The sequence below is a fragment of the Sceloporus undulatus genome, chromosome 4, assembly GCF_019175285.1.
Source record: "Sceloporus undulatus isolate JIND9_A2432 ecotype Alabama chromosome 4, SceUnd_v1.1, whole genome shotgun sequence".
NCBI classification, from domain to species: domain Eukaryota; kingdom Metazoa; phylum Chordata; class Lepidosauria; order Squamata; family Phrynosomatidae; genus Sceloporus; species Sceloporus undulatus.
This window is the reverse complement of record NC_056525.1, coordinates 156,167,543-156,181,598: the sequence shown is the minus strand read 5'-3', so window position 1 is coordinate 156,181,598 and position 14,056 is coordinate 156,167,543. Positions and strand designations below refer to the sequence as shown.

Genomic DNA, 14,056 nt, shown 5'->3' with positions numbered 1-14,056 from the left:
GGAGATATTACAAGAGTTGTTACAAATTTTTCAACAAGTCCTTCTCCTCCATATGTCAGATAATTATGGGAGGTGGGTGGTGGTTCAACAAAAGCACTGATTCTTATTTAACACCACTCCATTTCCCCACGCTACCTTCTTCAGAAAAAAATGTGTGTGCAAATGAATCTCTCACCCCCCCCCAAAAAATATCCTCCTGCTCAAATTAAAAAAAATAAACATCATGCAGTTGTTAATCATTTCTTCAACAGGATATCTCACCTTTGTCACACACCGAAGAGAAAAAAAGGGAAATCATTCATTCTTTCATATTTCTCTGCAAGAAAGAAATTTACAGATTTTATATCCCAACGTACAAGAACATAGCCAACCTCTTTGTGAGAACAGCTCTGTGTATACCTTTAAAACTTCGTATGTATACTAGTTTTCAATTGCTGCATACCTAAGCTATTAATCCAATGGCTTTTTGAAATCTAAAGTAAATATAATATTTGTTTTTACTTAGGGCAGGAACACTTTTCTTTAACTATGAGTAGAATCTAGGAGTAACCAATTATCAATACAAACTAGTTAAGAACAATTAGTTCCTTTTACTAAAAGTGAAAAGATAGGTACATTCCATTACAATTACAACCTACCAGGGAAACTTGATGCAAGTATAACTTTTATCTGCTTTTATAGTTACAGGGATGTTGTCTCACTAAATGAAATGATAGAGAATGGTAAGCTGAATTGTGCCATTCTTCATGTTACTGCCTCAGATTCTGTTGTGGTTGTTAAGATGACAGTACAGTCAGCTCTCTGTTTTCACAGGGAATCTGTTCTGGACCCAGACACACACATACACACAAATGGAAACTCGCACATATTCAAGCCCCATAAGCATGAATGGGTGTGCATGCACAGTACAGTGCTCCCTCGGGTTACGAAATTAATTTGTTCCGCCGCGGCGTTCGTAACCCGATGCATTTCGCAAGCCGAAAAGGGCTTTCCGTTAGCGCTGGCAAGCCGCGCGTTTGAATTTCGCGCCGAAAAAAAATTTGTAACCCGAAAAAACCTTCGTATCCCGGAACAGTTTTTTCCAATGGAACTTTTTCGTATCCCGGAAATTTCGTAACGCGATCAATTCGTATCCCGGGGTACCACTGTAGTGGCTGTGGACATGCACTCCAGTTTAATCCCCTCCATTTGCTCCTCACAACTAAGCAAGGGTTGCGGATATGAAATCTGCGCAAATGGAAACCCAACTGTAGACTAAAACAAAGAGTGTTTTGTACCATAAGTCAGTAGTTTATAGAATTCAAATATTTTAAAAATTGAATGGGTGAAACAGATGAGCAAAATCAAGCGGCTTTCAGCTCCTTGAAAGGTGAAAAATTGACATGATGCACATCTTGAAAGTGGGTGGAAACCAAAATGAAGCTGCACTCGGGGGCTAAAAAATGAAACAAAAAGAAGCCAGGATGCTCCAAATTAGCAGGAAAAATGTGCATTTTCATGCCTGCATATAAACAATCCAGCACCAGTGTGGGGCTGCAGCAAAGAAAAAATGAAAGTGAGACAATTCCAATTGTTGTAATTACAATGTACACAAATCAGACAGTCCAAGTGGGGGGCATGGGGTGAAGGGGGGGGAAGGGCCATCTACAGGGAACCTTTGTGTGATATTGCTTTCTGAATGTATCACTTGGCACACCAATGCACCAATATCCTGTACCGACAGAGCATTGCAGGTATGACTGTGTGGCCAATGAAAGGGGTGGCCATATAATAGGATAGCATCTTTGTGGGCATGGGAGGTGCATGGAGGTCACACACAGTGTGTTTGTGCGATGGTGAGCATGCATGATAGGGAAGCAACAAAAACAATTACACAGTAGTGAGTCTTGATGCTGTACCATGCACTCTGCTGTGGGTACTTGGCCTGCCTTGGGAACAGGTTGTACAGACAGTGGGTTTTGACCTGCTATTGGAAAAAGTGGGATCAAGCCACTTTTTCCTGCCCATCTGCTTCAGCCTTTAGTTACTTTGAAACTTTGAAGAGTTCATTTTTTTTAGGGTTCTAGCAATCACAATAACTAACTACAGGGTGGATAGATATGGAATTATAACTGCAAGTACTTACTTTTTAAGAAATAACATTCCATGCAGTACCTGTAGAGTGAAATCAGGCCATTGGACTAACAAACTTAATGCTGAACTTGAAAAATGATTAAGTTATAAAGAAACCATAGTCAGTGGGTGGTGGTGATATTTCTAACCCAACAGTTTCTTCCAAATTATGGTCGGAAAAGGAGAATGGTTTTGCTTAAATTTATTAGCTTAAAAACTCTGTCTTAGCATTGATGGAATGTCAAAATTACATAACTCTTTTGGAATGATTAATAAAATGTTACAGATATTCTTCTTCCTCAGTAGAATAGAAACAGCTTGTCACAGTGGAAGCTATTTTGTACAAAAGTATGAACTTCTTGACGTTCTTCCTATAGACAGTGGGACCTTCTGAGAATGAAATATTGAGTGGCTGTATTTCATTCATATAGGTTTACTTTTATTTATTTTTTCTGATGAAGATGTCATGCAGAAACACTATGGAGTGTTGTGCTGAGGAAAGGAAGGTGAGGGAGTCCCCTGATTCAATTCACAGCCTAATATGGTGATTTCCCTGATTTTCTCTGGTGCAATTTGTACCCAATCCTATTTAGAACCTGAATCTGAATCAAGATTTGGAAATCCAGATCATGAATTCTTCTCCTCTTATGCATCAGGGAACCAAACAGGGATACCTTCATGTGATAGGACCTGATAAGCTTTTATTCTGCAGGCATCATTCTTGAAGTTCATTTTCTCCCTCCACATCTCTCAATCTCGTCTCCCCTGCTATGGTGTGTGTGTGTGCATGCACACACATGTATGCACATAGGCAAGAAATCTGTAGATATAATAGACCCTAAGCCTGCCAAATGGTAGACAGGTTTGTGGTTGTTATTGTGTGCCTTCAAGAAATTTCTGACTTATGGCAGCCCTAAAGTGACCCTATAACAGGGTTTTCTAGGGCTAAGAGTGTGTGACTTACCCAGGGTCACCCAGTGGGTTTCCATGGCTGAGCAGGGAACTGAACCCTGAATCACAGTGCAACATTCTAACCACTACAGCACACTGGCTGTCTTGTGCCTTCACTTATTTTTGTGCCTTTAAAGTTTGCTCTTTCCTCAAAAATAATTAATACTCACACATACACATACACATACACATACACACATGCAAACACACACACAGCTGCCTGTGCATTATCAGTCTCTCCAGTTTATGCTACAATATGCTTTGCTGGTACCTTTCTAGAACGTGTAGAGCAAACCAAAGTGTTACAATGGAAGAACTATACCAAATAACAAGGCCATCCACTTCCATTGCCTAGATTTCTTCCCTCTTTGTTGCCCTTCTGTCAGGAGATGAATTATTTTTACCATGATTATTTCTGTTACTGACACAAAGATGCCTCACAATTGTTAGACTAATGGTCAGATAACAATGGTAATACTAATGATTTGCTAAGATAGTAGGGTCAATCTTAGTGAATAAATTGGGGATTAAAATAGTGTTGGTTTTGCTGCACAAAATAAGTGAAATGGGTATATAATAATGATGGTCTGAATTCTGTATCAGCTACTTTAGTTAACTAGGGTCTAATATACATTGCAGAAATTACACAGTTTGACACCGCTTTAACTGGAATTTTGGGAGTTGTAGATTTGTTTAGTCTTTTCTGTCAGAAAGCACTGCTTCCAAAACAAACTACATATCCCTGTAAATATGAAACAGCTACAGATGAATCAATCTAGATAAGTCTTCCGGGTTCATAATTACTAGTTAAGTCACAATTGGGAAACTATTTCCACAGTCATAACTGCCCCTCCCAAACCATTTTACTGGACATCGGAATTTAAATAGCTCAGGGGTTCAACAGACCACCCCTTTCCTAGCCGTATCAGGGCTGCATCAATTACATGTCGTGGCCTCGATCTGGCCTTTTGAGGGTGCAAAAAGGAGCCTCAAAAAGCAGCTTCTTTTTGCACTCTCAAAAGAGTGTCATAGGCCTGTTACACATGGGCAGCTAGTATGTCCTGGGGACATGCTAGCTTTAGGGTAAGTGTGTGGCTTATGCACGCACTTACCCCTATTACGGACCGAGTCCGTACAAGATGGCGGCGGCCGTTCCACACGTAGTGGATGCTCTGTGTCCGCATGTCGTGTCCCAGAAGTGATGCCACGAGTGCGCAACTAGCGCCTCTCAGCGTCTCTTCCGGGGCTGAGGAAGGAGCACGATTTTCGTGCTTCTTATTTGCAGCATCCGGGAACCGCGCGGTTTGGCTGCTGAGGTTCCTGGACACTGCAAGCGGCGGCGGCGGCAGACCGCCGCTTCTCGGCAGTCTGTAACGTGCCATAACTACATCAGAACAGATATGGTGCTTCTTCGGTGCTGTGTCATATGGATGAAACACCGAAGGCATGCTGTGATGCCATATGCTGTGTGGAGTGGCATGCGGCATCAGGGCACTCTAGGAAGCAGAGTCAGGCTTGCCTCATGAGGATGCTACAACCTGACTCTCCCCCAGGTCAGCCTATACAAGGCCTCAGTGTACTTAATTTTTACTTACTTAAGTATGCGTAACTATGTAGCCGATACAGAATTCAGAACAATGTGTTTTGTGAATAAAATTAATGAGGCTGCTTGTTAGAGCTTTTTCAATAGTATAATAATAATAGAAACAGTAATTTGTTAGTAATAACAAACCCAACAAATTTCATTTCTGGACAGAAGGAACAGGAACACCTCTTAAGTGATAAGAATAATGAGTAATGTATAAAGTAACCAATTCATTTTTAAAGGTAACATTTTTGTATTTGACTTTTTAAAATATATCAAGACACACAGAATACTATTCAAATGATCATATTCAACAAGAAAAGCAAATAGAGGATTTTCCTGAGGTACTCAAAACAACAGAACAAAATACAAAAAGGTGCAGAAATGAAGAGATCAACCCCATTTCTCATGTTAGGTGGCCACACATGTTTGTCTTAAATATTATTCAGATGTTCCTTGAATATTTAAATATTGTATGTATCAAATTTAATTGGATATCTTTATTTGATAGCAGCTTTCAATATTTTATATTTTATTATTGATAGATTGGTTTGCAGCTTCAGCCATTAGCTTTTTTACATTAACAATGAAACTAATAAGTGGCATGTTGCTATAATTATTTATCGAACTTCACCGGATAAATATAACAGTATTAGTGTGTAATTTCCCCTAGCTGATGTCTGAGCAAGATTAACAATAAATGTCTAACACAATTAAATGCTGAGCTTTTAGTTTATACTTCACTTTTAATATCTGAATTTGAATTCCTAATTTGAACACTCTCATTCAAGCTTTGAATAATGAAGTTGGAATTATTGGCTAATTTGAGCATTTAGTAGCATTCATTTTATCTCTACTACAAAGGAAAAAGTGACAGTTAATGTAAGCATTGTCTACTGCCTATAAATAATAATTAGTCCATGTTACATTACTCCCTTGACTCCTTATAGCCTGCCAAAATTTTGTGTGAATAACTGATCATCAATTTATCATAGGTATCTTCCACTTGAAAGTACCTGAGTCTTCTCTTATTGGTTCAGCCATCGGAAGAATCAGAGCAGTGGATCCTGATTCTGGGAGGAATGCAGAAATTGAATACACAATAGTTCCAGGAGATGGAGGGAATTTGTTTGATATCGGCACAGATGAGAACACACAAGAAGGGGTCATCAAGTTGAAAAAGGTATGATACCAGTTGATTACAAATTAGTACATTTTGCAAAATGGAATCAAGCTTGATAAGATTTGATAAGCAATTGTATCTCTTTATAGGTGTTTTAATTTTTTTCCCTACACATCTCAGTTATTATTTCACTACATCTGCACAAGCATCTTTTCCATTTGTTTCTTTGCAGCGTAACTTGGGGAAATCAACCCAAAAAATCTCTAATTAGCCACCGTTTCTCATTTCTCTCAAAGGTAAACTATGCTTAGAATCTCCTAAACAAGTGAAGGTACTAAACCACCTGGAAGCAAAATCCCAACTTGTTCTTGAGATGGAAAGTCTCCTGGTTTAGGCAAAATGAGTAACTGTACTCTAAAGGCACCAAATTCCCTCTGATCTTGGAAGCTAAACAGATCAACTGTGGTTAGTACTTGGATGAGAGACCACCAACAAATATCAGGTGGTGTAGGCTGATATTTCAGAGGAAGGAACTGATAAAACCACATCTGACTATTCTTCACCTAAGAAAATACTATGAAATTCATAAGTCAACAGGTGATTTGAAGTCACATAAAAACACATATGGACAACTGAAGCTTTCTGCCTACTTATGGTGCAAAGGGAGAAGTGAAAGGAAGGGTTATATGTATGGCCAAAATGCTTGCTCATATAGTGGCTTATTTAGCCTGAATTTGACCATTAAAACTGGGTCATTACATGCATTTGTTTTTGTTTTTAAAGGCATACTTTTCTAGCTCTTTAAGGATTCGTTCATTGAATTGAAACATCACTTCATGTGCTCTTGCCACTTTCTAATTAATGAGTTTATGCTTCTAGCTTTGTCCCTCCAGACCCAAGTTTACCTGGAGAAAGTAGGTAAACTTAACAGAAACACAATTATTAGAAGTATTTGATTAGTGGTGCATGCATTTCAGTAACACATGAAAACTGTTCAATAAAGTTAATCAAAAACATCAAGCAGAAAGTCAGATGAGAACAATTGGCCATATTAGGCTCACAGTTTTGACTCTGAGGCCTAGCTCACAAAAAACAGCAGTATGGTAGCCCCAGAGAACCCATTTTCCTGTTATTTCTGCACACTTGAGGTTATCCTGTGTCTACACAGAAACTAGTGTAAAGAACTTCCTCTCACTGAATAATTCCTGTTGAGAAAATTGCCCCCCCCCCAATTTTGGATTTTGTTTTCTTTTGATGAAACAACTATTGCACAAGAACTCGTTTCAAAACTCTCAACAATGTGTAAAGTCTTGGGTGGGATTACAAGAGGGTTTTTTTTTTTAACACGCATTACTTTTGATAACCTTCCTGAACTTTCTGGGACTCTTGTTTGTTTGTTTGTTTGTTTGTTATTTGGAAAGAAAAGTTTGTGCCAGAATTCAGTTGAACACATACACACACCACAATTTCTTCCACACAAAAAAAAATGGTATTGGATATTTTTTTTGTTCCAAAAATCCCTAAACCAGAGGGGGAAATGGAAGTTGGGAAAAGTTCCCAAAAGCTCACCCAGTTGAGGAAAAGATTTAAGTCCCTAACAAGGATTTAATCAATTTAACCCAGCACATGCAAGAAGGCATATTTTAAATCCTCGGCCCAATTTTTGCCTTTTCCTAGTACTATATTCTTAGTGTTCATTTCCATGGGTGACTAATGGACAAAACAGGGGAGAGGCTCCCCACTTTCCTCCACAAGCTCTCACTAATTATCACTATAAATATCTAGCATTTATCCTGAATAAACCTACAACTGTGAAATCCTGCTGAATTCTGTCATCTGTGTTTTTCAAAAGCAATCACATTTCAATCAAATTGTTGCAACAATTTGATCATGACATTTGCTTTGACTAGCATTCTCAGTGGGCTGTACCTTCTTAACCAATTCAAATACAAATGTTACTTTAAAAGAAAATTGAAATTTGTAACAGTAAAAATGTTCACATTCCATACAATTCAGGTGAACAGTCCTTAGTGAGACTATGAATTTAAAACCGGGAGCTAAAACCTGATTCATAGGTAAAACATTTCCAAAGAACAACCAATGTGTTGTTACTATTCCATTTGGGAGGCTATCTGAGATAGCTGCCCTAATGGTTGTAGAAATTTCACTACATCCATGCAATCCTTAGATTTTGGAAAGCCTAGTGATCAAACTCTTTAGAAGACACCTTATACAAAAACAAAACAAAACAAAAAATACAAGTCGATTGGTGGGCAAAGAAAATTGATGCTATAACGAAAATACAGTTCATTTCTTTCTTTTGGATCCGAGTATGATAACATCCTACCCAAACGACAATAACAAGAGCTGCAGTTGTTTTAGGAGTTAATCTATGCTAGAATCTATTATTAGTATTACTATTAGTATTAGTGTTGTTGTTTTTGTTGTTGTTCAAATAATAATGGTGATGATAATAGGCTAACTTTTCAGTTAGTGTGTATATGCCTGTTGGCTCAAAGACATTGTATGCCAGATGCCTTCCCTTATTAGTTTCAATAGCTGTTGTAATCGAATCCTGCCTGCAGGGAGGTGTGTGTAGTGCATCTTAAAACTCATAATATGATTGCTGGCTATTTGACTTTCAGCTTTGAGGCCAAGTATAACCTCTGCTATCTCTTAGGGACAAATCTGTATATTGGATCTTCTAGTGCCACATGGTGGTTGGCAATGAAATAGCAGCCAAGTGGAATTGGAAACAGGTTTTGCTGCTGTGTATCAAACCATTTGTAAATTGGGGGGGGGGGGGGGAGAGACAGTAGTACTAATAAAGTTAACACTGCCTGTTGTTACCTCAGGTCACAGGCTGGATGGGCTCATTTTATGTTTACACAGTTCTTAACATTTTAAGTGAAGCAACACCAAGTCAAAGACATGTGTTAAAAATTTGTGTAGAAAAGACTATAGATAAGTTGCTTTGATCCTTTAGCTTGTCCAGAGGCTTGCTAGAATGCACACCAAGCTGTGCAAAAGAACTCGAACCTTGTTGGTGACTTACACTAGTATAAAAACCTTTAAGCAAGTGGTTGCAGTTTCTAGGAGATTGCACAAGAGTGGCATTCTAAACAAGATTGTACAAGTAGTGTAACCACTGCACAACAAGCAATTGGTTGCTTAGTGTTGTGACCCAGTACAAAGCTATGCAATGTCAGTCTGACCTAGCTAAACAAAATGTATGTTAAATTTATGTTACACAAATACTGAACAAGATTGGGATTCACTTCTGTATAGGGTAGATGTGCTTGAATACTCTGGGTGCACTCTGGATCACGATCAATGACCTTAAAACATACACAATTGATATAGGAAGATAGAATAAGACATATTCTCTGTTGTTACCTCCTCTCAAATATGTTAGTAAAAATGTAGAATGCTTAGTTGGAACTAACTAAAAATTGTTTTGTTTGGACGTGTGCACAGCTGTATGGTTCATTTTAATGTCATGGGCAGGGGTGGAAAAAAAATCTTAGCTATTATTCTTCTGCAGGCTAAAAAATGAATTGCCTGACATTTAAAAAAAAATTGGTCCTGGTGAATATCACAGAACCAAAATGTTCACCCAATATTCACACTTCCCAAAATATATTGGGAAACAATTGTACACAAAAGTACTTGTGGGTTGGGTGAAAAATCCATTTTTCTGCAAGAACGATTATTCCCAGATAGACACTTGGGGGTTTTGTGCAAAAATGTGCATTTTTGTACAAAAACATAAGTCTTGTGCAAAAGAAAGACTGTGTTACTGGAAGGTTTCCTCCCCTTCCTCCAAAAAACATGATTTCTGCTCTTATGTATTTTTATGGACATAGTGGTGTGTATATGTGTGTGTGTGTGTGTGTGTGTGTGCGTGCGTGTGTGCGTGCGTGCAATCTTGTGCAATGATTTCCTTTAAACCTTCAGGAAGTATGAATACCAGACAAAACTGTGTGAAAATAATACTTTTCTCCTACAGGAACAAATTATTCTTCTAACATGTAAGGTTAAACTTACATGTCAATGGTTTGCATTCTCAGTCATTAATAATCCAAGATGTAGTGGAAGAACTAGACCCACTTGCAGTCAGTAGACACCCTCCCTTGGTGGATACTGCCCTATCTCAGTTGTTTAGAAAAGCAAGGGACATAAGCTATTCTAGTTGGTTGCCCCATACTTGGAGAACACTCTTCCCAAGACCCTGCTTACTTACTCTTTCGTATGGGTGGTTTGTTAAAGCTGGGCATACCTGTTATTGTTAGCTGCCCTCAAGTTGGTTCAAAGGGCATGTCAACCCTGTGGATGAGACATCTCCAAGTATTCATATTTTCCACTGCTCTGCTCAGGTCCTGAAAGTCTATGCCAGTAGCCTGCTGATTGAGTCCATATGTCTGGTCTGAGGTCTTCCCTCCTTCTTCTACCCTCTGCTTTTCCTAGCATTATTGTTTTTTCCCCCCTTGAGATCCATGTCTTCCCATTATGTTGCCAATGTATAATAGCCTCAAATTGATCATCTTGGCTTTTTGGGAGAGCTGTTGTCTGATCTATTCATCAAGGCCCCATATGTTTGTCTTTTGGGTTGTTCACGGTATCCTAGGCATTCTATATGTTGTTAAACTCTGGGGTTGATGGAAGTTTCAATCTAACAGTTTTTTGTGGGTTTTTCGGGCTATGTGGCCATGTTGTTCCAGAAAAGTTTCTTCCTGACATTTGGAACATGAAAGCTTGAAAAAACCCACAAAAAACTATGGATGCCGGCCGTGAAAGCCTTCGACTTTACATTTCAATCTAACAATATCTGGAAGAGCAATAATTCTAACTATTAGTGATAAGTATATTCATTAAAAAAATAAATTTCTGATGTTTAAGGGTAGTGAATCTTCATTTAAAAACTGTTGTTTCCTATTAGGAACCATCAAAATAGCAGAATAGCAACTGACATAAGTCAGAGACCTGTTATGCTTATACTACTCCAAGGCAAACACACCCCATCATCCACCTTTGTCATTTAACATGGTGACTTTGCTGTCCTTCTGAGACAATGCACAAACAATGGCATTGAAAAGTGCCCATATAGGCCAAAATATAGTCTAGTGGGCTGTCCTTTGGTTTGGCTGTTCACAACCTATGCAAGCCTGACTCAAGGAGACCAAATAAAAACACAATTATCTATACCAGGCCTGAGGAACACTGATAATGCAATGTATGGAAATGGCTTGCTGTTCCTATTCGTGCACTGCCTGTTCTGTGGATAAATATAGAAAGTGTTTAGCTGTGCAAGTCTTCACAGATAGGAGACCGTGCTGCTTGTCATCGTGTGAAGACTGTGAATGAGCAGAAACACTTCATTCTCAGTATTAGAGCTGTGTTTCTGACAACAGATTATTCAATCATTTTCATCCTTCACTTTGAAATATATTGTGTTTTCTTTCTTTTCTTTTTTTAAAGAAAGATATGAAATGTTATACTATCCAAGAATCCTCTGCGTCAAAGTACACCAAATTGGACAAGGCTGGTTAAAAAACCTGGAGATTCCATTTTAGTTTTGAGCAAGAAGGCTAATGGACTGAGAAGAAAACAAGATTTTTTTTTTTTTCAGGGATGCTGTGGATCCTTATAAGCTTAAATTGCTAAAAATACTAAACACCAAAAACAAACAAATAAACATATATTTTAAAATTTCTTAAAGGCTTTTTCATATATATCATCACCATACATATGCTGAACACACCTTTTTCTGGGCTGTTATTGAAAGCTAAGCATGATCAGACCAGATTAATACTTGCATGAACAACACAAAAGGACGCAAAGGACCTCCAGTAGGGTTAGGAAAAAAGCTCTGCCAAAGCTTTTGCACAGTTGCTCTCAGTCATGTGGACCAATAGTCTGGCTCAGAATAGGGCAAGTTCCTAAGTTTGTTTGTTTGTTTGTTTGTTTGTTTTTGCATACACAAACCTTCTGCTAGTTTAGGACTAAAGTTGATAAAATCTATTGACTTAAACTACACAAAAGCTTAAAGCTGGAAGCTAATACTGACACTTTAACAGACATGCTGTGTGATCTGGAAAGATGGTGCACAAGGTCACAAATTCCTTCTAATCTGCCTTCTATGCATTCACACTAAGTGAGTAGGATGGGGTGCCCAGAAAGATGTCCTTTATTGCCTTATTAAGGGCCCGAACAGACAGGCCAAAATAAAGCTGCTTTAGGTCACTTTGGAGGGATGCTGTTTAAATGATGCATTCATCCTAAGAGGCCAGAAGTCGTGCCAAAGCCATGCTCCAGGACTAGAGCTCAGCTTTGGTGCAGCTTCTGGCCTCTTACAATGTGTGAGTCATTTAAACTGCATACCTCCAAAGTGACCCAAAGCAGCTTTATTTTGGTCTGTCTGTTCGGGCCCTAAGTTTCTGAGAGAGGGATGGAATTCTGCATACATGTTCCACACCACTACTGGAAAACATCCATCCCAGCATGGATTGGTGAATACCAGTTCCCATCAGGCCTAGTCAGTCTAGCCTATGGTGAAGCATGTTGAAAGTAGCTGTTCATCAATATTTTGAAGGACAAAGTATTGCATCTCTGTTCTATACCCTGTTAATTTACTTGATCCATTGTGTTCCTGCTTGATCTTCATTTGTTTGATTTAAGTTTTGTTTATTGTTTCCATCAGAGTTCTTAAGATGTTTCCTCTCAGAAGGGACCTCCAAAAATCACATTAGGCAAAATTTGCTAGCAACTTAGGTATGTGCTGGCACTGGGATATAATGCCTGAAACTTGCAAAAATCATATATAAATTTTGCCTACATCACTTCAGCTTGTTGACAACAGAATCAAGATGTATTGATCATGAAGAACATTTGTGCAGTGTTTCTGATAAATTATTGCAGGTCACTGAACATCTTAAACCCAGCAATTTCTCATGACTGTGCAGATGACTACTGTATTCTTGGAATATCTTAATTTCCTCCTGATTCTTTGTCCTCAGTTTGAACTCTTGACTAAGCTCCTGTTTACAATGTAAAGGCTTGAGAGCACTGTACTCTACTACAAGATTTGATGTTGGGATTGCTAGGCAAAATATGACACAAAGTTCTATTTCTTTAGTTATTGTGTAGAAGATTGAATTCCAGCATGTGTTGCTTGTCATGCGACAGAACATCTCTCAGGATACTGTAGTTTTTTATTCCTGTGTGCTAGGAAGCCCTTGTAAACCCTTCCAACTCTAAGAGTCCATGATTCTGTTATTCCACCATTCACAGTTAGCTGGAACTAACCAATAGATTTCAGTCCATTACATGTAAACTTGGTTGTCCACAATTCATGTAGATTGTTTGTGTTCAAACCAGATTTTACAAAAATTGTGGTTTATCTATATCTCCCATGTAGTGTTTGCAAAGATGTTAAAAACAGAACAGGGGAAAGTTTCTCTCTCTCTCTCTCTTTCCTTCAGTGCAGAGCTTGCAAAACTGAGGGTGTACTTACACTGTACAAATAATGCAATTTGACACCACTTTGTCAAAGTGTTGTAGCAGCATCCTATGGAATCCTGGAACTAGTTTTACAGAACCTTCTCTAAAATCTGCAGGATAGAGTCAGGCAGTTAAATGGATGTCAAACTGCAATATTTCTACAGTGTAAATGCACCCTGAGTTTCCAGCCGGATTTATTTGTTCCCTCATCTGTGTTAGCTTGGTGTTTATTATTTGAACGAATTGCTTTTAGCAGTTTTGATTGACGTTTAATACATTATGCTTTATGACATCCACAGGGCCTTCCCTCTAAGAGATTACCAGGGGATGACCTCAAATCTAATGTTTTGATCCTGAAATCACAGGGCCTAGGATGCCGTTGACCAGGCTGCTATGGCTATAATAGACAGAAATATCAGCATTTTCCCCCAGACATCTGAAAAAGTTTTGCTACAATAAGGAAAACCACTTCAATCAAATTTGAGCCAAAAATGATATCTGATAATGTCTTTTATTAACTTTACAAGAAAATGGTTTCAATAAAAAAATGCAGTGATTTGAGTGTCAGACTGTGACTTTGGAGTCCAGGGTTCAAATCCTAAATTGACCATGTATGACCTCTCTCAACCTTAGAGGAAGACAAAGGCAAACACCCACTGAACAAATCTTGTCAAGAAAAGCCTATTATAGGTTTGTCGTGGGGTTCCCATGGAAATTTGATTTGAAGGCACACAACAATTATAAAAAGAATTTTATGCAGCCTTTTGAAATATGCTATTCAAACA

At 38.4% G+C, this 14,056-nt stretch overlaps 1 protein-coding gene across 10 annotated transcripts in view; it reads left to right on the top strand.

Annotated features, from left to right (window-relative positions):
• The window catches only part of CDH12 (cadherin 12), a 788,808-nt gene that overhangs the window by 739,374 nt on the left and 35,378 nt on the right, over nucleotides 1-14,056 (top strand). For all 10 annotated transcript variants that reach the window (XM_042465303.1, XM_042465300.1, XM_042465299.1 and 7 more), the window contains one exon: nucleotides 5,644-5,831. In XM_042465303.1, the coding sequence (XP_042321237.1) occupies nucleotides 5,644-5,831 (188 nt within the window). The remainder of the gene's footprint in view (nucleotides 1-5,643; nucleotides 5,832-14,056) is intronic.